The 23,632-nt window shown below is 38.5% G+C and overlaps 1 protein-coding gene across 11 annotated transcripts in view; it reads left to right on the top strand.

Moving 5' to 3' along the window:
- Positions 1-23,632, top strand: part of DMD (dystrophin) — a 2,379,610-nt gene that overhangs the window by 752,231 nt on the left and 1,603,747 nt on the right. For 10 of the 11 annotated variants that reach the window (XM_045050793.1, XM_045050788.1, XM_045050791.1 and 7 more), the window contains exons 6-7: positions 2,673-2,845; positions 9,880-9,998. In XM_045050793.1, the coding sequence (XP_044906728.1) occupies positions 2,673-2,845; positions 9,880-9,998 (292 nt within the window). Of the gene's footprint in view, positions 1-32; positions 1,483-2,672; positions 2,846-9,879; positions 9,999-23,632 lie in introns of those variants that run through there. The other variant, XM_045050796.1, reaches the window with a different exon arrangement.

Here is a 23,632-nt window from a genome sequence, read left to right as displayed (position 1 = left end):
AGAGGAAGGAAGCAATGAAACACAACAACCCGCTGAACGGCATTTGCACAAGGCCATGGCAAGAATCAAATGTACAGGAACTAATAAAAATAAACCAGGAATCTGGCCTTTTTCTCCTCCGTGGTCTGGGTTTCCACTTCCCTTCCGGCTTCTGGGAGAGAGGGAGGGAGGCGGAGCTTCGGCTCTTGCAGCCAGCCGCCTTGTGGCCCACCGACCTTGACCCTGACCAAAAAAAAAAAAAAAACGGCCCGGGAGCCTGGTGACCTTCCGGCTCCGCCCTCACGCCTGCGTGCTGTATCTGCTCGCTCAAAGGCTGCCTCCTGCTGGCGGGGTCGAGCTGTCCTTTGTCACCTTTGCTGTGTGGCCTCCTCAGCAGCTGCCTTCCTGCCCGCTCACCTGCGGGACTCCTGCTGGCCGTCTTCTGCTTTGCCCAGGGCCTGCTGCCGAACAACAGTGGTAGGACATGCGCTGGCTCACGGTGGACTTCCGACGCCATGTCAGGGCCGTTCTCGTCTACCTCGCGTCTCCATTGCAGCTGTCGCCAATTCCTCAGACTTGGCCCTCAGACGGGGTCCCTGGCGTCTTTACCATCATCGTGCTTGCGAAGGACTTCTACGTGACCTTTAACGAGGCGGCCAAATTCCTCGCACCGGGAGACTCTGCAGGCAACTGCCAACAAGGCATCGGAAGAAAGGGCTGACGCCGTCTGACTGAAGGCCTGCCAGTGCCCGGGCTACCCGCGCCACACGGGTCATTACTCCTGCCCCCTGTGACTGGAGTGTGGCCAGGGGACACCGTGTGCTGGGACGGGGGCCGTGACTTCACCAGGAGCAGCGGTGGAAGTTGCCGACAGAGCGGCCGGCCCTCAGCCCTGCGGCGCCACCCACCCGCTCTGCGTCCCAGGGCCTCTTGAACGCTCAGCCCCTTCTCTCCACGTCTGCCCCGCAGCCCGAAGCCCTTAACCTCTCTGGCAAAAAGGAGCACGAGGGGACAAAGCAGACGGAACCTTGTCACCCCCATCACAGGCAGCGCTTCTTGATGTAGGGGGAGGGAGAGTGGGGGTTTGAGGACAAGTCGCTTTACGTGTTTTCGTCTGCATTTGGCACCCTTTGCTCGTGCCGGGTGCCTTGTCGAGAATGATCCTTCCAAGATTCTTTTGTTCAAGGAGTACCGGGTCCCTCTTCGTTCTTGAGGCAGGAAGAAAAGTGACTTTGCCCTGTCATCTAGGAGAGAGTAGGTCTCGGTGACCGTAAGTGACACCTCGCATTTTTGGAGACCACATCTGCTTCAGGTGACATGACTCTTCCAAGACAGTTTGAAAGAAAAGCTCATAGATTAGCTTACCAGGTCCAAAATATCAAGAAATAACCGTGAAATAACAGTGACAGCATCCTGGGTGGCCCAGACAAACACTCTTTTCCTGGGGGCCACCAGCACTCTGCTTCTAGACACCGGGCCAGGTCTCTTACCACCTCTGGGGAGGTAAGATGTGTATTCTGTGTTCACCTCAGGACCTCTACAGTGTATGTATCTTCAGTGGGATTTTGTGACACGGTTTTTAATACTAAAGCAGCTTCTTCAGTGTCATTTCCCGTGACCCAAGAGGCCTCATAAACGAGCCAAGGTTTTGGACCCATGTTTTGGGCATTTGTAACTTTTGTCCTTCTCTTGCATGTGAATCTATTTCCTGAAAAAAAAAAGCTTTAACAAATGAAGCCAGACTGACTACAAAACAAAGACAAAACAAAACCCAAGGCAATACATTCACAGCTTTTAGGGATAAATACTTTTACTTCTGTTGATTTTTCTTTTTATTTATTTTAAAAAGGCAAACTCATTTATTCTGTTCTGTTTTTCATTTTGGTCAGTACACATAATTTGCATTATTTTAAGTTATGTTATAAACCTAGGGATTTTATTTTAGTATAGCTGTCCTTTGATTCTTAAAACAGCCTTGTATGTATAAAAAACAGAGGCCTAAAAAAGGTTAAATGGCCCAATTAACACAATTTGTTAATAGCAGAGGCAAAATTTGAACCTAGGTTTAAAGAAAGTAAGCTCATTCTCTTAGCCACTGTGCCATTCTTTCTTTCTTAAAGCCACTGATATGGGTACCTGCGTGGCTCAGTCGGTTAAGTGTCTGACTTCAGCTCAGGTCATGATTTCCCAGTTCGTGAGCTCCAGCCGCACATCAGGCGCTCTCCTGTCAGCACGGAGCCCGCTTCAGATCCTCTGTCTCTCTGCCCCTCCCTTGCTTGCACTGTCTGTCTCTCAAAATAAATAAATAAACTTAAAAAAAAAAAAAAGCCAGTAATCTTATTTTAGGCCTTTGGTCGATAACAAATCTGATGTTTTTGTACACTCTTCTCTAGCATATCCACTGAAAGTTAGAAGATGAGCAATTCGAAAAGCACAAAATTAATAGTTTAACGTGGCAGAATCTGGGAGTGATATTAAACGTGTGCAATAAATGGCGTATCGTGACACCAACCAATAAGAATACATTCGTAACTAATTAGAATGGACTCTGTCCTGGTAGAATCTATTATTCCTCACTACTAATTGACCCTAAAATTCCTATTATTTTTGAAGATTAGGACATTTACATTTAAGTTTGTGTGGTTCTTGTTCAGGGAATGCATTTTCTCATGAAAATTTCTTTCCACACATAGGTCAAAAATGTAATGAAAAATATCATGGCTGGATTGCAACAAACCAACAGTGAAAAGATTCTCCTGAGCTGGGTCCGACAATCAACTCGTAATTATCCACAGGTTAATGTCATTAACTTCACCACCAGCTGGTCTGATGGTCTGGCTTTAAATGCTCTCATCCACAGTCATAGGTAAGGCGACTACTGAGATACTAATTTTTGTAAGTATTGATTTAGAGACTTAAATCTTTTTCTCCAATGCTGTTCTGGCTCATTTCCTACTATTTAACATGTTTATATGTTAAATGTATTTAATCATATTGATCTGGCTCTCCATTGGAATGCCCTAAATAAGAAGAGTCTGTTTTTTATGTGATATGTCATTTAATGGTTGAAATATTAAAATACAGGAGCATGAATACGGTTGCAGGAGAGAGCCAACATGTTTGAAGTTGGGACTGTGCCGGAAAATCAAGGTTGTATTCTAACTTCGCTAAGAATGGAGTTGGTCTTTTTACACAAATAATTGTTAGTATGGGCCAAAACTTCAGAGCTAGAATGGTTCCAAATCTCATGTGAATGGCTGTAGTAAAATTAATTATCATCAGATTAATAATGTGAAAAAGTAACATTTCTCTTGTCAGATATACACTTAGATAGCAAATACATAAGGCTCTGTGTATTTGTGTGTGTGTGTGTGTGTGTGTGTGTGTGTGTGTGTGTGTGTTTTAATTTTGAGGTTGAAAGAGGCTTTGAGCATCTTAGCAACCAAGGCAAAGAGCAGACCACAATTCCATGACTCAGTGTTGAGAATATCAAAAGAAACAATTGCTCTGGAATAGCAGAGCAATTGCTGGAAAGCATGAGAGAGTTGTGTGGGTCATCATAAAAAGAACTCATTGTGTTATAGTGAATCAAATACTCTTAACTGTATTCCAAACACTATTACGTTGTCTAAGATAACAAAATAGTTTGCTTTTTCTTGTATCAAGATGCTTACTAAAGGAATTATTAACAGTTCAAGAAAAAGCAAAACAACGTGGTAAATACATATAAATAATGCATTCGTATGTATGTAAAATATAAATATATATATATCTTACGTATAACACATTGAGTGCAAAGGGTATCTACTTTGGTTTTCCTATTACCCATCTCTTTTATCTGGCCCAATCCCCAGGGTCAAATACATTCCCTTATTAACCGTGTTTGAAATGCCACTGGACTGCATCTGCCCTGATTTTCAATGCAGCTTATCTTTTCTCACTTTGATCTTTCTTTTCTTGATGAGTCTCCCATTTCCCTATGCCGATCTTGTTTCTAGAAAAGTCCAGAATATAAATTTTCTTCATGGTAAAGCTCCATCCAAGAACAAATGCTCTCTCAATAAGCATCTTTGTCAGGTGTCGTGCTCCAGCTGGATTTAATTAACCCCATCCAGACTGGGTTTCCAGGTGAATGACTCAGCAACCCTATTTTCAAAAGGAGGCAAACTCACACTCATTTGGCATGTTAAGCAGTGTTAAGACGTTGTTTTTCCTAAGTATGACACGAAGAAAAATATTGCATAGCTTCGATACAGCTAGATGAGAAGGGATAGAGGCATTCATTCTGCATTATAAGTCAGTGCTGATTTATGCAGCCACATGCTTCACAGTAAGGGCCTGAACATATTGATCTTGCTGTTCATGTACACGTTGGCAAATGAACAGAAATACCGAGGATCAGGTTATGTGGTCCTTGTTGGCTCTTTAGCATTTTCTTTTCAAGTGGAAGACTTCAGTCCTGTCAGCATGTTCACACACTACATTTGTTAATATTATATGTCATGATTTCTGAATACATTTGTAATACAGTAAACATTTCCAGATTGCCCTGCAGCATCTGTCCCTGACCCACTCTTTCTTTCTCAAAATATCACTTATATATTCTCTCTTGTCATAGTGAATGAATCATCAGTAACTACCTTTTCATACATAACACAGTTACTTTTCAAGAGGTTTCTCGCAGTTGATAATTCTCTTTCATGAATCATCTGTCTTCTTTTTGTCTTTGACAGATGTTCATATTGTTTATCTAAAGAAAAAAATGGTTGAAATTTCTGTTCCAAGGTGATTGTCTTTGGTACACTTAGAAATGTCATGAGGTGTTCTGATTTCAATAATTGAGTGACTAAGCTATATACAACAAAGGCATGCACTTAATAAAGAGCATAGGGATTGACAAAGAGCCTTGCAAAAGGTTAGGATATTGCTTGCCTTATATCTATTTAAGGCTAAATTTTATCTGAATATGTAGGAAATGAGAAGTATTATATTAAAACACAGAGTCCACTACAGTGCAGTTAAGTGGAGGCCAGACTCTACTTTTGTGGGAATACTGAATGGTAATTCATTAGAAATAGCTCAGAATATACAGATAAGTTGCTGTAAGTATGATGTTACAATTACATTTTCTTCATAATCCATCATTTTAATTTATTACCAAAGAAGTAACATAGGACATAGTTAAAAAAAAAAAATCAGACACGGTGGGGGGCAAAGGAAAACAAAACAAAACAAAATGTGTCTTCGTGACCCCAACCCCACCCAGTCACCCTCCATTTCCTGGAAGTGGTTCCTGTCAGCAACTTTTATCTTTCTGATGGTTTTCATAATTACATGTTTCATTTCCTGATTAATGTCTGATAGGAGGTGGATTTGCTTCTTAATGAGAAGCCCACAAATATTATCTCTTATCCCTGTTTCCTAATTTGATTACTACAATATAATCATTTCATTCTTAAAATTGTTGCCTGCGATACTTTAAGTGGTATTGGTGTACCTTTTTTCATCAAGTTTATAATTTTTTTTTTCAAATTTTATTTTTAAGTAATCTCTACATCCAGTGTGGGGCTCAAAGTCACAACCCCAAGATCACGAGTCACATGTTCCTCTGACTGAGCCAGCCAGGCACCCCTTGTTTCATCAAGTTTAGACAACGGGGTGCCTGGGTGACTCAGTCGGTTGAGCAGCCGACTTTGGCTCAGGTCATGATCTCGCGGTCCGTGAGTTCGAGCCCCGCGTCGGGCTCTGTGCTGACAGCTCAGAGCCTGGAGCCTGTTTCGGATTCTGTGTCTCCCTCTCTCTGATCCTCCCCCATTCATGCTCTGTCTCTCTCTGTCTCAAAAATAAACGTTAAAAAGAAATTTTTTTAAAGTTTAGACAAGATTTGTTGAGTACCTGATACAGAAGATCACACTCTCTTCTCTCCACCTTCCATTTTGTTATAGTATTCTTAAAAAATATTTTCTGAATATAGTTCATACACAATGTTACATTAGTTTCAGGTGTACAAAATAGTGATCCCACAACTCATACTATACTCACCACAAGTGTAGGTACCATCTGTCACCATATAACGTGATTACAATATCATTGACGATATTCCCCCGACTGTGCTTTTTATTTCCATGACTTACTCATTCCATAAGTGGAAGCCTGTTTTTCTCATTCCCCTTTGCCCATCCTACCCACCACCCTCCTGTTTCATTATTTTTCCATCAACAGTGTTTGTAACATCTACAAATATAAGTTATAGGTGTTCTTGGCATGAGCCTATAAATTAAAAATGCAGTATTGTTATTTCATACATACAATTAACTTTAGAACTAAGTAATACTTCGTTAGTAATAGTATCAAAGTGTAATACTTCATTAGTAATAGTGTCAAAGTAATTTGATACTGTAATTAGTCCCATTGCACATAATGGTAAACTGAGGCACAAAGAGGTTGCATTATTTACCTAAGACCATTTGGCTAATATGTGGTAGAGCCAGAATTTGCATTTACAGAGGACTCTGCTTATCTGCTGGGCTTTGTTACTTACTCAAGATGTTCATTTCCTCAAAAGGTTGGTAATCCTTGGTTACACGTTCTTATCTACGAGTTCAGGTCTGGGTTAACATGGGAATGTGTGCGGCTTTCTTCTGCATTTGCTTCGTCTTACAATTGTTTATGCATTTGGAGATCATAGTTGCTTACAATGTTAATTGTAATGATGAATTTTAATCATTTAAAACAGATTAATCTTAATACTAGAGGGGACCTCCAAGGCCATTCAGTACATTTCCTTCTTTTTTAAATGAACACACTGAGGCTCAAATAGGTGATTAGTTCATGACCAAGAGGAGAAGGGGATGAAGGAAAAAAGGGTTAGAATGAGGAAGCAGTTCTGTTTTTTCATTATACTCATTTAACTCTGTTGACTGTACTGTAGGTGAGAAAACTAGTCTCTCACACTCTCCTACCTATATTCTTTTCCACTTGGATTGCTGAAGGATGGAGAAAAGAAGGTGGAGCAGAGATTTCAGAGTGAAGTTAAAACTTCCGCAAATAGTATAGAATTTATGATTTCTCTTTTGAAAAGAACGGAGATGTTTCTTTTAAATCTTTTACTTTCTTGTGTAATACGATGATCACCTACACACTGAACAATCATCCAAAGAAACGGAACCTCTGTAGCAACGTACACCTCACTCTGTGTTCCTGTTCACCTCATTTCTGTCCATAGCCCCTGGGTAACAATGTGATGAAGGAAATACTGGTCGAGAGAGAGACAGAGTGAGTGCAGGGGAGGGGCAGAGAGAGAGGGAGACACAGAACCCGCAGCAGGCTCCAGGCTCCGAGCTGTCAGCCCAGAGCCCGATGTAGGGCTCGAACCCACAGACCGTGAGATCATGACCTGAGCCGAAGTTGGACGCTTAACCCACTGAGCCACCCAGGCGCCCCTATCATTGTTATTTCTTATAGTCTTTCCACACTCGAGTAAGCCCGCAGGTTATACAAATTTCAGGTTTTCAAGTATTGTAGCTTTTTTGGGTAACATGGAGTAGAGAGGGCAGGTTAGACTTGCTAAGAAGTGAACAAAATTCTGGTAAGTTAATCAGGGTAGCATCAAGAAAGGAAAAGGAAATGCGAGTCCAATGAGAGAGTTGTCCGTTTATTTTCATTTATGGTTTTTGAAAATAACAGCTAAGCCCATCCTTATAATTTCCTACCTTGCAGAGCGTGAGTTCTGAGGCAGGAGTCCATTGACAGACCCCATTGTCTTAAAATTCTATGTAAAGTATGTTTAAAGGTACGGACAGGTTTTTGTATAGATACACGTTTTCTAGTGCTCATCAGATTTTCAAAGGTGTCTGTGATCCAGAAAAGGTGAAGAATCAGTTGACGAGTGGTTTCCAATGTTGTAGGGGTAAATGGTAATTCCTTCAACGGCCAAGACCTTTCTCAACCTCCTCCCAGTCCCCCTTCCTAACCCTGTCTCCCACTGCTTCTCGATGGTAAAGATCTCTCCGTGGAGGCAAGCCTGTGAGTTTTGACCAGCTAAGCACGTTCTGCTTTTTTCCTGGTGTGAGAAGTTTGATTTTTTAAATATCATTACAACTCAGAATTCTATTCTCAAAAACTTCTTAAATCTCGTTGCAAACCATGATTGAAGATTCCCTTAAGCCTCAAAAATTTCTTGACCTCTTCAGATTTTAGAAAACCTTCTCTATTTTTCACATTTACAATGTATTTTAACTTATTATGATGTGGGTATTTTTTCCTTATTAGGTTTTAAGCCCTTAAAGGATAAGAATTCCCTCTCATACTCCTTTTTGTTTTCTCTATTATTAAGTAAATTGATATTCTTATAGTATATTGTCATCCATTTGCTGCTTCCATGTCAACGAAATTTATCGAATCAACAAATATTTAGTCAACAAGTATTTATCGACCATCTCCTATGTGTCAGGCTTGCGTTTCTAGAAGTGAATAAAAGCAGTGAAAAAAACCTTTATTCTGCATTCTAGTGGGGGAAACAGATACCTAGACAAGATTGGTTAAAATATATAAAATATTAAACAGTAGTAAGTGCTGATGAGAAAGAAAGGGATAGGAAATTAGTATATGTATAAGTTTGATTAGGAAGTGTGCAATTTTATTTATTTGTTTTTAAATGTTTTTTCCACTTATTTTGGGAGAGAGAAAGAGTGCAAGAAGAAGGAGGGGCAGAGAGAGGGAAGGAGAGAATCCCAAGCAGGCTCTGTGCTCTTAATGCAGAGCCTGATGTGGGGCTCTATCGAACCGTGAGATCATGACCTGAGCCAAAATCAAGAGTCAGACACTCAACTGACTGAGCCACTCAGGCACCCTGGGAGTGAGCAGTTTTACATGGGGAGAGAGGAGGGAATAACAATCATAATCATAATCATAATAATGACTTTTAAGGAATACATAAAGGAAGTAGAGAAGTGAGCCATGTCAGTGTCTGAGGAAAGAGAATTCCAGGCAGAGGGAACAGTACATGAAAATACAGAAACTACCTAGCCTCTTTGAGGAATGTGAGGAGAGAGGCAAGGAATAAAATCAGAGAGTTAATGGCGAGGCAGACCATGTAGGGCCTGATATGTCAAAGTTAAATCAATGAATTTTACTCCCCCGATAGCAGGGACTTGAAAAGAAGGTTATGATGAAACATTTTAACAGATCACTCTGGAAGCTTTGCTGAGAATAGATTAACAAGGGCAAGGGTGGGAGTAAGGGAGCCATTGGAAAGTTAATGCACTAAATAATTCATGCAAGATAAAATGGTGGTTTGAATTGAGGGGATGGCAGCAAGGATAGTGACAAGTGCTCAAATTCTGGATACATTTCCAACCAAGTGTTGTACGAGAATGAGTCATCAAACTAGACTCCAGAGTTTCTGTGTGAGCCACTGCAAGTTTGTACTTGTCATTGATTATTGAGGAAGGGAGAACTATAAGAGAAGTAGGTGGGTTTGGGGTGGTGTGATGGGGATGAATACTACAAGTTCAGTTTTGGAGCCTTGAGTCTTGTGATGACTCTACATGGAAATACTGAATAAGCTGATGAATCTAGAGTCTGGAGTTCAGGGAAGAGGTCTGGGCTAGGCTTGTAAAATTGGAAGTTACCAGCACATGGCTGGCACTCAAATTTCTGAGGTTAGGTGAGATTAATATATTTCTGTTGCTTGACAAGGTAGAATAAATTTTCCTTTGTTTTCTTCAGGTTTTTCAAGTAAAATTTCAACTTGTTTCAATGAAAAACTTTATTGAGGGGTAATGAAGAGTAACATTCAACTCTTAAGGGTGATGGGTACGAGTTGCCAATTAAAAATCAGAATCTTGTGGAAAATTGTAAATTGATTTCTATTTGTCTTTGTGTGTGTGTGTGTTTCAGGCCAGACCTGTTTGATTGGAACAGTGTGGTTTGCCAGCAGTCAGCCACACAACGACTGGAACATGCGTTCAACATTGCCAAATATCAATTAGGCATAGAGAAACTGCTGGATCCTGAAGGTTGGTACATTTCTCGAGTGCCATGGTTTTTAGTGTAGTTTAATATTTATCATGTCAGACTTAAAATTTCCACAAACTAAGCACAAAAGAGAAACTATGCATGGTATGTTTTTCTGTATCCTGGATGTATTTAACACACTCTTTCTTCTTGCATTATATTCTGAATTGTCCTGCATGATTTTAGTTCGCAAAATGCCATTATCTTAAAGTGTGAAACTTGAGGAAAAAAATTCCAACCCTTTAGAATGTATATGCCTCATGGATGAAGCATACTACGTTTGAAGTATGTTGACTCCAAATAGTTATAAAAAGTTCATGTTTTGCTTATTCTACCAAGAGATTTGATAGACTAATCAGCTATAATTAATTAGCTACTCTTGCCAATTTCATTCATATACTCTATAAAAGGCAACATGGTTTACTGTTTAAATGAGGAAATCTATTCCTGGCACTGCTTCTGTTATAATTTGTCACTCTGGGGGAAGTCCTCCGTTGGATGGTTATTCATTTTCTGCTTCTTAAATTGACAGGCAGCACTGTATTTATGTTTTCATTATATTATGCTTAAATAAATAGCATCCTTATCTCTGGTGCTACATAGTCCTACTTTGCACACACATGCATTAGAGGGATAATGATTCTTGACTTCTGCTTTTCTTCTGGCTTATGAGGCACTTTTTTTGTTTGCCAACTTGTTTGAAATTGTACACTCTGTTCTCACTTCCCTGAGGCTTTACCCTACTTTAAAACCAGAATTTGGAGAAGCGGTATCAGTGGGATTGATATCTGTGACATAAGACAACCTGGTATTTGGGTAGGGTTATATAATTAAACGGTCTTTGGAATATTGAATCATTTGCAACTGCGGAGATTGAGTGGTAGTGATAGGTCTCATCAGGAAAAGCCCAGAAACACTTCAGAGGATAGTCTTTCAGTGAACTTACCTTCAACTAGAATCTAATCCTCTGTGTTGCAGACGTGATTGTCTCATCTTATTGACAGCAGATGCATATTGTGTGTGTTTGGGGGGAGGGGTAATCTTAAACTCAAAAACGCATATATCAATCAAAATGAAAATTCAGTCATTTTAAATGAGATACATAACTACCACAAGAACCAGAATAGTCACATGTAATTGACCAATATATTGTTCTTATTAGGCACGTGTACTTGGGAAGGAGATTGATAATAACACAGATGTGTTTGTGAGGTTGAAATCAGATTAAGTTCATTAGAAATGTTTCCTCTGCTTTAAATAATGCATAATTTAGCACTGACTCCTGTAAACTCTTTTTGTTGCTTCAGTAGATAATTAGCATTCCTCCTGCCCTGCCCCGGTTTTGCTCTAAGGCAGAAATTGTATCAATCTTATTTCCTTGTTTTGCAGGATGGGGGAGGGTTACCTCACTGTTGACTCCCATACAGATTTACATGTTTTTTTAATATCTCCAGTGAGGTAGATAAGGGCAGGCATAATGAAAATATGAACTCTAACCCCTACGCGTAAAAGGTACAGTGTACGGGTTTGAAGGATACACCTGTTAATAGTGTTTTATTTTTCATTAATCCATACATGGTAACCAGTTCCCGTTACCTGGGATATATGCTCTAGTTATTCTTGTATGTGCCCTATCCTTTTATAAAATAGTAAGAGTAGGCTCAAATGAATTTTTTCTTGTTAAGTGACAAAATGGCTTTTGATCTTAAGTCCTCCTGTGAATCAGTGAAATAGGGACACCAAATAGGCATCCACATCATAATCAGGAACAAGATTGATAAGCCTGTAATCAGAAAAGGGCAGTTACATAAATGATGTATTTTATAGCATAAAATAGCCTAATATACCCATTTCCATACGTTTTCCTAAATGAGAAGTACATGTTGAAATGCATATCCTCTAGAGCGTTATAATATCTCAAACAACAATTCAATGTCAACCAAATATAACATGGAATATAAACTGATTAATAGAGATCAAACCCCTGGTTATGGTTTTATTTTGCCAATAAAGTCTTTGAGCTGAAAACCCTTTCTGTTGATGGGCTCCCTTCCATTTTAAAGAGCATTCTGTCTCCTGAAATGGTTTATTACAGTTTATTTATGGCTGTCAGTAGGATGAGGATTCAACATAAATCTTATATGTTTAGATTTCTGTCAGTTCCTGCCATTGTGTTAGGGAAATAACCAAGTATGCTTTTAAAAATTACTGTTCAATATCTTTCAAGAGATGTTATCAGTGATAATTGAAAAAAAAATACTAACTGAATTGTAAGGATTTTTATTTACTCATTTGTTAGTCGCAAAAGAGAGAATAGCATTTCTAAGAATCTAAGACTTAGAACACTTTGTTCAGTGTATCTCACATGGGAGATTCATGGACTTCTTTCATGCTCTGTATGGTAATTACCTTTGAGATGTTCATATTTTTATTTAAACACATATTGGTTCTTTAGCTTATACATAACGGTGTCAGCTATTCTCCAAAGCAGTTTTCATTTCATAACTAATATACTTCTTAGGAGGTTAATAAAATATTTTGCTTTATATTTGGGGAGATTTTTATTTTGGGGGGATTGAAGTTGTATTTGGCTTAAGAAATACGTGCCAAAAATGTGTTTAGAATTTTAAATGTATGCTTTGTTTATTGGGTTGATTTATAAATTAAAAAGTCATTGAAGTATAATTGGGAGGTTTTCATGTCTTGCATATATTGACTTTGGTATATTTTATTTGGCTTTAACTGGTGTTTCGAGGCCTGAGGTTTGGTTTTAAGAGGAATTGCCTTTTAAAATGAGTAGCAGTAAGCATTAGCATAAGCAATTTCAGGAGCTGTTTCTGGTGTGTTTAAATGTTAACATATGCAAAAATAAGTACTCCTAGGGTAAAATTATTTAATAATTTATGCATCTTTAGGCTCATAGTTATAAAAGGTTTATCTCCTTCAAAATATATCCTATTGTGAATCAGACGATTCACTTTCTGTCACGATTTCCCTGTAAGACATGCTTAGTGCTTGCATTGTGGGTTTTATATACCCACAATTATTGTTTGCTTCCCTGAGTTTCAACAAATTAGTTTGTTTGCCAATCCACACAGCACTTTCTGCATTAAGAGAATGCTTTGTCAGCTTTTCCATGTGAATAACAAAGTAAAGATGTTCTTTTTAAAGGAATACAAAAAATGGGGATAAAAATTGTGCTGGTTCTAGATATCTTTTGCATATTACTTTTCTAAATCATTTCCATTTGGGATATACAATATGATGTGAAATGCCCTCATTTATTTACCAGGGTAACTTTGGATTGAAAAATGAATGATCAGAGTCAAATTTGAGGAACACTGTGGCTTGCAAGAAATATTTGTAACCTCAAAATGACATTTACAAACCGATTAGTTCGGTTTTAATCCACTTCATTTTAACTTCATGAAGATGGTGACACAGATTGTATTTTCTGCTTGGCTAATCTCTGCATCACTCTTCAGTTGTTTTCAGAGCCTACTTTTCCAAGAATAAGCACTGCCTTTTGGAAGGTTACACTCCTGAAATGAACGGTTTTAGACTTAACTTTATTATGTATGCAGTTTATTAGCCTTTAAAAAAATTCAAGGGAGGAACGTCTGGGTGGCTCAGTTGGTTAAACGTCCACCTCTTGATTTCGGCTCAGGTCATAATCTCACGGTCATGGGATTGAACATGGGATCCAGCCCCATGTTGGGCTCCTTGTTGGAGCCTCACTCCCTGTCTCCCTCCCCTTCCCCCTCCCCCCTCTCCCTCAAAAAGAAAGAAAGAAAGAAAGAGAGAGAGAGAGAAAGAGAGAAAGGAAAGAAAGAAAGAAAGAAAGAAAGAAAGAAAGAAAGAAAGAAAGAAAGAAAGAAAGAGAAAATCAAGGGAAAATATGTAGCATTTGACCTAAAAGAGAAGAATGCTTTTAAGGCCTCTTATTTGGATATCCGTTGTTCGAGCAAGTGGTGTTTTTCTTTCATCTTTGTTAAAACCATCACATTTTGATTCCCTAACAAAAACAAATATTAGTAAGTGGTTTATGCTAAGTTAACATGTAAAGAGAAAAACTATGCCAAATTTAGAAGGATATTGTTGACTGAAATAACTAGAACTTCTTACACACATGCACATTCATTTCATATCATTTGGATTGATTTTTATCTAGAACCTACTGTAGAATACCTTTTCTTCCAGAAACTGTAATGAGATTGGAATCTATTGGTGTTCCCCATGAATATGACTTCAACTAGAAATTTTTATTATAAGTGTCTCAGATTCTTTAGAACCAAACTGTCTGCCGTGTTAAATGTTCTTTTTCCCACATATTAAAAAAAAAGTATTTTAGTAGTACATGTAAATAAAAACAGCCATTGTGTTTTTGATGACAAAGTAACTTGTACAAAATAAGTTATTTGTATAATTTTTTTGTTGATTTAGATCATTGTCTCTGGCAGAGAGTCTTTAGATATACTACAAATTGTTGCTATCTAAAACTAAATGGTGAGTTTCTTGGAAAAACATTTTTTAGTCTAGTTATTCTGTTATGGAAAATGGAAAGTATGATCATCTGCTTATGCAGATATGATAATAGCAGAATAATGTTCCTATTATACCAGCAGGAGACTACTTTTTCCAGGATTTCTTTTTTAAGGAAACATTAAAATTTGATCATTAAAACCAAATTATATCATTTAATAGTGTTAAATGTAATAATAATGAAAATATTTTTTTAATTTTGAACTGCAATGGATTGTACTTGGAATGCACAAATTAGAAATGGTGTCATATTAGCAAAGAAATGGGGTACATTAGCAAATTTAGTGTTGACATCTCGTTTACTTCATGGGTCTTGAGTGCAACCTATTAACAAAGGAGTTTGGGAAATGCTGTTAAATAGTTTAAATATATACTTGTATTAGTATTGCTTAGAACAGACACTAGCATTGATACATAATGAGGCTTTAGGAAAACTGATGGCTGATAGAGACGTCCAGAGAAATGTGATCAACATATTCCTAGCCTGCATGTTATTAGAGTAAGGCTACTTACTAGGATATGCTTGACTATTTTTAGGTTTTATCCTGGACCTAATAAAATATATATTATTTGTACATTTTTAGTTGATTTAGACTATTGTCTATGGCAGAGAGCCTTTAGAGATATTACAAGTTGTTGCTATCTAAAAGTAAAAAAGAGGTTCTTTTACAACTTTTCTTTTCCATGGACGAATACATGATATAACTAGCCTTAGCTATCCAATGACACTTTAATATACTTTAATGCATTTGAGTTAAAGTTGACTCGACCAGAGTGTCTGGAGACATCCTTAGTTTTATCACTGCTACTGTAGAGAACAAATCTTTAAGGGACAGTGAGGCAGTACTTTGTACATGAAAGTAATACACAGCAAAATAAGTAAATGAAAACTTACTACATGAGTAAACAGTTACCAGTGATAGTATACAAACATTATGAGGATACACATAATACATTAACACTGTATTACAGATGATTATATTAACATTAAGATAATACTGTTGGAATATTTTATTTCCTGTTGGAGAACTTTTAAATTGCTTGTCCCAACAGAAATCCCAAACAAATAAATATGTTAATACTTTCCAGTAGCCTGAAAAGCTAACAGTGGTATGGTGGGTGGTGGGGAAGTGGAGGGGGGGTGAGAGAGAGAGAGAGAGACAGGGAGGGAGGGAGGAAATAGGAATTTACTGTGTCTCTTTGATGTCTTCTACATTAATCTCAGTTCAGATAGCATAGAACACCAAATATTTTCAGGACAATTTGAGCAAATCAGTAACAAATTGATGTGATTTTTATTGTGTTGATTCATTTCAGTCATTTGGATGACTGAAATAATTGGATATAACTGTCCCATATTCACCCACTTAGACAATAGGAAGACATCCAGAACATTAAAGACAATATTTGTGTGTGTCCATGGCCTGATTTATCCTTCACCATAATTTAGCATTTTGTACTAATCTTTCATGTCCTTTCATAATTTATGACAATTTTAACCTCATGAAAAATAGTTGATTTATATATTTTATCTCACAGAAGTTGATTTGTTAAGGTAAAATGAATATTATTTCTCGTTATAGTTAAGTAATGTAGTTTCTCACTTGATTATGAAATTTAAATAAAGAAGTATAATCTAATCATGTTATTCAAGATTTATGTTGTGATGAGGTTCTATACCAAATTTGTTCAGGAGCATTTGAGTATAACCCTTGTCTAGATAACTGGGAATTTCTTTTCAGTTATTTTACTCGGATTTTTTTTTTTAATCTAAGTAGGGGAAACATAACATCTTAGGCCTATACAGTCACAATAAATCATATTGAATGACTCATGGGGCATTAAATTGTTTAAACAGCTGGGAAATGCATCCACCACATTCTAGTGCTGAATGACATATAATATTTTGTGGATGATGTCTCTAGGTATATCATCGCTAGGAGTCCATTAGACTGTGAAGGAAAATATATTGGAAAACCAATTTGTTGCCCCTTTGTTTTTAATTTTAAGTAAACTCAGCTATGATGCAGTAAATTAGGTATTAGTATGTTTGAGTAATTAAAGTGTTCCATAGTTGATATCTGTGTTTCTTACTGATCCCAGAGGGGTATAGCTTTAATCAAAAGCATTTTGAATATTTAAATTGTGATGGAAAATGATAATAAAATGGCATAAAAGGGTGTCTGGGTGGCTCAGTTGATTAAGCGTCCAACTCTTGATTTTGGCTTAGGTCATAATCTTGAGGTTTGTGAGTTTGAGCCCCTGTCAGTGTGGAGCCTGCTTGGCATTCTCTTTCCCCCTCCCCCCTCAAAATACATAAATAAACTTTTAAAAATAAGTGAAATGGAATAGTTTCAAAATCTCTGAGGTTTTAGTTAAATCAGTGATAATGTTTGAAAGTAAAGCATATGTTGCTTATAGCTGGAATATTTTCATTCATGTTACTGCTTTCAAAGTAGAATTAACTGTGAAAAAAATTATAAAAGATATCCCAGAAATTGCAAATAAATACCTGAAAGCCTTAAAACTCAGTATTAGAAAAAGAGATTATCAGGCTGATAGATATTTTTCCCAATTAAGTGATTTCTTTCTTTACAAAAAAATGGGCCGATTAACAGCTGGAATATGAAATACAAGGTGAAAATGTATTAGTTTAGAAGAATATTGGGTAAAATAATAATGAATTGAGGTCTTGGTTGATTCCATTTAATTCTTCTAACAGGTTAGTTATCCATGTAAAAAAGACCGGAAGCTTTATAGTAGCCTTGTGATTATACTTAAAAATAAAGTATACTCTTAGATTTATTTTCTTATGACAAATTTGTGTGGTTAGTAGGTCGTCCTGTGCTGTCCACTAGAGAGATGAGCAAACTGTCACAGCCATTAAGTGCTTGAGGATGTTATATATTACTAAAATATATTATGGTGGTTGGTGCGCCTGGGTGGCTCAGTCGGTTGAGCGTCCGACTTCGGCTCAGGTCATGATCTCACAGATGGTGAGTTTGAGCCCTGCATTGGGCTCTGTGTTGACAGCTCAGAGCCTAGAGCCTGCTTCATATTCTGTGTCTCCCCCTCTCTCTGCCCCTCCTCTGTTTGTGCTCTCTCTCTCTCTTTCTCTGTCTCTCTCTTTCTCTGTCTCTCTCAAAATTAAATGGTTGAAACCCAGTGCTTTTACATTTTAGAAATAATCAATTGTTCTGTAGTACCATTCTTGAGAGTTACTTTTTCAATATTGCTGAATAACCTTGCCTCAAATCGAAGCACAGTTACCTTTTAATGTTTATTTATTTTGACAGAGAGAGAGAGGAGAGAGAGAGAGCGCGCGAGCGAGGGAGTGTGAGAGAGCACGAGAGAAGAGAGAGAGAAGAGAGAGCGAGAGAGAAGAGAGAACGAGAGAGAGAAGAGAGCGAGAAAGCGAGAGAGAAGAGAGAGAGAAGAGAGCCAGAAAGCGAGCGAGCGAGAGAGAGAGCCAGAAAGTGAGAGAGAGCCAAAAAGTGAGAGAGCGAGCGAGAGAGAGAGAGAGCCAGAATGCGAGAGAGAGAGCCAGAAAGTGAGAGAGCGAGAAAGTGAGAGAGAGGAGAGAAGAGACAGCGAGAGAGAGAAGAGAGAGACTGAAAGAGAGAAGAGAGAGACAGCGAGAGAGAGAAGAGAGAGACTGAGAAAAGAGAGAGACAGCGAGAGAGAGAAGAGACAGCGAGAGAGAGAAGAGAGAGAGCCAGAAAGCGAGAAGAGAGTGAGAAAGTGAGAGAGAAGAGAGAGAGAGAAAGCGAGAGAGAAGAGAGAGAAAGCGAGAGAGAAGAGAGAGAAAGCGAGAGAGAAGAGAGAGAAAGTGAGAGAGAAGAGAGAGAAAGTGAGAGAGAAGAGAGAGCGAGAGAGAAGAGAGAAAGTGAGAGAGTGAGAGAGAGAGAGGAGAGAGCGAGAGAGAGGAGAGAGCGAGAGAGAGGAGAGCGAGAGAGAGGAGAGAGAGTGAGAGAGGAGAGAGAGAGGAGAGAGTGAGAGAGGAGAGAGAGAGGAGAGAGAGCGAGAGAGAGAGCGAGAGAGAGAGAGAGAGCGAGAGAGAGGAGAGAGTGAGAGAGAGGAGAGAGAGAGCGAGAGAGAGGAGAGAGCGAGAGAGAGGAGAGAGAGAGCGAGAGAGAGAGCGAGAGAGAGAGCGAGAGAGGAGAGAGCGAGACAGAGGAGAGAGAGCGAGACAGAGGAGAGAGAGCGAGAGAGGAGAGAGAGAGGAGAGAGCGAGAGAGGAGAGAGAGAGGAGAGAGAGCGAGAGAGCGAGAGAGAGAGCGAGAGAGAGAGCGAGAGAGAGAGCGAGAGAGAGAGCGAGAGAGAGAGCGAGAGAGAGAGCGAGAGAGAGCGAGAGAGAGAGGAGAGAGAGAGCGCGAGAGAGGAGAGAGAGAGCGTGAGAGAGGAGAGAGAGAGCGCGAGAGAGGAGAGAGCGAGAGAGAGGAGAGAGAGAGGAGAGAGAGAGCGAGAGAGGAGAGAGAGAGCGAGAGAGGAGAGAGCGAGAGAGAGCGAGAGAGGAGAGAGAGAGCGAGAGAGGAGAGAGAGAGCGAGAGAGAGAGGAGAGAGAGAGAGGGGAGAGAGAGAGGAGAGAGAGCGAGTGAGAGAGGAGAGAGTGAGTGAGAGAGGAGAGAGAGAGCGAGAGAGAGGAGAGAGAGAGGAGAGAGCGAGAGAGAGAGGAGAGAGAGAGAGCGAGAGAGAGAGGAGAGAGAGCGAGTGAGAGAGGAGAGAGCTAGCGAGCGAGCAAGAGAATGAATCCTAAGCAGGTTCCATGTTGTCAGCATAGAGCTCAATGCGGGGCTCAAACCCACAAACCATGATATCATGACCTGAGCTGAAATCAAAAGTCACATGCTTAACTGACTGAGCCACCCAGGCATCCCTGTACAGTTTATGGCCAGTGATATAAATTCAAATATGTAAAGTTCCTTTTGGTAAAATATAACTAAAATTTAAGAAGGACAACCATGTTCTAGGAGCGTCACGTACTTTATCCTGTTTTTTTTGTTTGTTTGTTGGTTTTTACACTGTAATTCCGGGGCAGTTAATCTTTATGGGAAAACTGAGTCTTAGCAAGCTGTACTAAACCCACGATCACATAACCAAAAGATAGATGAGCTGGACTCAAATCCAGGTTTATCTCTTGTCACACTTGAAGTTATTTACAACAGGACTGCCCACAAAAATCTTGGGGGGTGGTTTATGAAAACACTGGGTTGGAGCAGATATTCTGATTTCATCGGTCTCAGGTGGGGACCTGACACCAGCCATCTTTAAGACCTCATCAGGTGAGACTGTCATATAGCCATGGCAATAATAGCTGCAATACAACAATTGTTGCCATGCGATAGGCTTTTTTTAGAGGATACAGTCTGAATCGGTTGTCCCAGAGTTTGTTCAGACCTCTAGCATTTTCTTCCTGAAGAGGTGACTAAGGCTGGTGTTTTCGGATCTTCAGTTACCAGAGCAATGCTTGTTGCTAACATTCATGTTGTTAATGAGAAATGGTTCACTGAGCAGATATAACACAGAGATACTGTCACGTAAGACTGGCTACCAAAACCTTGTTTTTAGGATTAAGGGACTTGCTTTATCTTCTGTCCGCACAGCTGTCTCTTTTCCATCCATCCCTTCTTCTGTTTATTGCATCACAGACATGCTTGTGATAGAATGCTGCTCACTCTCAGGCACCAACGCCATCAACGGGCTGTCTACGACAACCTGTGTGCAGAGATGGTCCTTGACTCTTGGTCCTTTTATTTATTTTTCCTTTTTTCTCTTTACTTCTCAGTTTGATCCTAACTAATATCACTGTGCCCTGTCATCAGGGGTTAGATGATCCCTTTTTCAACCAGTACATACTTCTTTCACCGGCACAGCTTATAAAGCTGATAAAACTGAATAACACTCATATTCCAGAGGAATTTTCAATAATAACTAAGAAAAAAATTAAATGGCAGTAAAATCATTTTTTTCAGAATACAAGCTTGTGATCCTATGAATGAAGCAAATGGCTATTTTTAACTTCATAATCTCTGATATTAATGGCATTAATAGGTTGGCTTTAAGCACAAGGCGTTTATTTAGGATTGGTGTTGCTAAACAGCCAGTTGCTATTTCAGCCAGTTAAATGACCTTTAATGACAGAACATAACGGTCATCATAGCCTGCAGTATCACTTTCCTTGTGTGGGGATTAAATTGGCAATTATACTCACCGATGCAATATAATTTAATCTAATACTACATTTACTTAGCTGTATAGGATACAAGGCATGAAATATGCTAACATGAAATCTTTATGTCATTGGATGGCCCAGAAGCAACCAAAATATGCACACGTGCTCTTCACTCCAATGGGGTGCATATGGCAAGGGCAAGATTCTAGGTCATTAGGAGCCACTTGACTTAAACTGCAGCCTTGATTTCCCAGCAATTTTTAATATCACTGTAGTCAGAAAAGATGAAGCCCTGCATGTCACTTCATACCTCCCCCCAACCTCACTAGTCTAAAAGTTGTTGTACCTAGCAAACAAAAGAGACGAAACATTCCACCATTATCTTCGCTCCATAATTCTAAGAAAATGAGATTCTTTGGTCATTTTCCGGGGCAAGTTCACATTATTAGCCCGGGTCTGATTTTAACCTTTTATTCGTAGAACCAAAGAGCATTGAGTTAAAATCCTGTTTTGCCTTTAATTAGTTAAGTGGCCCTGGGAAACTTTATGAGTCTCAGTTTTGTTCACGTCCGAAGTAGAATCCATAATATCTACTTCATACAATTACTGTGAGGATGAAGTTAAATAATACCTGTAAAGTATTTAGCCCGTAATATGCATTCAGAAACAGTGGCTAAAACGTATGTCAAGTGCCCGGAATATTGTAGGAATTAAATGTTTCTTCTCTTTCTATTCCTATAAATTATCTTAATTAGGGAGAGCTGATCTTCCTAATTATTTTGCCGGCCCATAGGATAAATGCTGACTCTGCAAATTAAATAATTTCCCATTTTAAATCTTACTGTTTTCCCTGTGACCTTCCCACTCTACAGTTTTGTGATCTGAGGGATATTGCTGGTTTACAGCTGGATTTCTAGGTGGTAGTCCTTGACGTTCTTAAGCTGCAGAATATAATACTTCACAGTAAGCTTGAACTACGTCTTAAATTACACACACACACAGTCATAGTTTACTGAAGATTTCTAACTCGTCTCCTGAAGGCTGGTTCATAATTACAATACTTTATTCTTAAAATTGACATAGTATTTGTAAGACACGAATGAGTACACTTATGAAAATAAAAGGAGTTATTCCTCTGCAACCATAACTTTATTAACCATGTGTGGGTGGTTGAGCTGGTTCCCAAAAATCTCAGAAAAATTCTTGTCTTCTGAAACCAGGAGTAGCATTTGTACAGAAATGTTGATGCGATCTGGTGTAATATTTACTGAAAATTTATAAGCACTGGGCACAGTAATTAACACTTTATAGGTATAATTTCATTTTATTCCCACAAAAATCCTAGGAGGTAGACACTATTGCACTGGCTATTTTTAAGGGAAGAGTTTAAGTACCTTGCCCATATCACTTAGCAAGTGAGTTGGAGTTGAGATTTCCTGCTTGTAGCTACTGCAGAAAGTAATTGTAATGCAGAGTAATTTCTTTCCTCTTCCTTGAAGGTTTACCTTTGCACTGATTCAAAAGTTACTCTGTATATTACAAGGCTAATTGAGTTTGTTTTAAAATGGACGGACATCAGTCATTTGATTCCAAATGTCCTGGAAATAAATGCAAAAGTCCTGCAAACTGGAGCCAAACTAATCCTATCCAAGTCACCCTAAAGTTATCAAAAGGAAATACTAACCACCTACGAATATATTCCCTTCTACTGCCTCTCTTGGTTAACTCCGGAAATAGAAAGAGTCCGCAAGGCTTTACTTAAGGTGTGCCAAAACATCTCACTGTCTAATGTATTTGCTCAATCAGCTTGAGATGTGAACATCTCTTATCTAGATTGGAATCTCTAAAATACGGATTGGCCAAAAAAAAAAAGTGAGAGAGAGAGAGAGAGAGAGAGGGACAAGGTTATATCTTAAGAAGGACTGAGTAAAAATATGCATTTTGCTTAGGCCTAAATGTGTAAGTTTCCTTATATGGCACATTTTTTGGATGGATTTTTTTTTTTATTTGGGGAAGTTGAGAATTTGAATTTGTAGAGATTCAGTTGGGGAAGTGAACACCTTGGAAAAGTGTCTTAAAAGCTGTTTGATTAATATTCTATCATTGTAAGGTGATAGTGTTCACAGTGAAATGAATATACACACACCTCGGGAAAAGGAGTGGATCTTTTGGGATCTCTTAAGAACTCTTTTGATTTATTTAAAATTAATGCTCTCCAGGGCACCTGGCTGGTTCAGTTGATAGAGCATGTGACTCTTGATACCAGGGTTGTGAGTTCAAAACCCAGGTTGGCTGTAGAGATTAGTTTAAAAAAGATTTAAAAATATTATTCACTGGACAAAGAGTACATGGTGATGACCTTGATAAATGAACCTCATGTCACCTAAAACATAATGATAGACTATTATATTGTTGTGGTTGTTAATCAAAGGGAGTCTGAGCATATATAGCAGGAGGTAGGGAAAGATTAGAACAATAGGAATCTTGGAGCATTTTATGTATTTGGAGAAACATGGTGCAGGAACTAGGTTAAAGAAAGCTAAAAGTAAGGACTAATCCTACCTATTTCCAAATTTAATGAATAAATATAAGGATAAGATATAAGCTCCTTCATAAAAATTAAATAACTGCATGTAATTTTCTCTGTATTATTTTATTTCCAACTTTTTTTCCATCAAAGCACATAAGCACTGCATGTGAAAAATGAGAAAAAATAAATCACAAAATACAGAATATTAAGCAACTAAGAGATAAGAAATTAATATTTGAATTTTCATAACTTAAGCAAATTTGCTTATTTAAAATACTAGTTGTAGCAAGATTTCAGTAATACTTGATACGAATTTTCTATTAAATGATAGTATCTGTGTATTCATAGTGAGTGGAAACATTTTAAGCAAAAAAATATATTGCAAAAGGAAA

The sequence above is a fragment of the Felis catus genome, chromosome X, assembly GCF_018350175.1.
Source record: "Felis catus isolate Fca126 chromosome X, F.catus_Fca126_mat1.0, whole genome shotgun sequence".
NCBI lineage: Eukaryota > Metazoa > Chordata > Mammalia > Carnivora > Felidae > Felis > Felis catus.
This window is presented reverse-complemented; position numbering and strand designations above follow the sequence as displayed.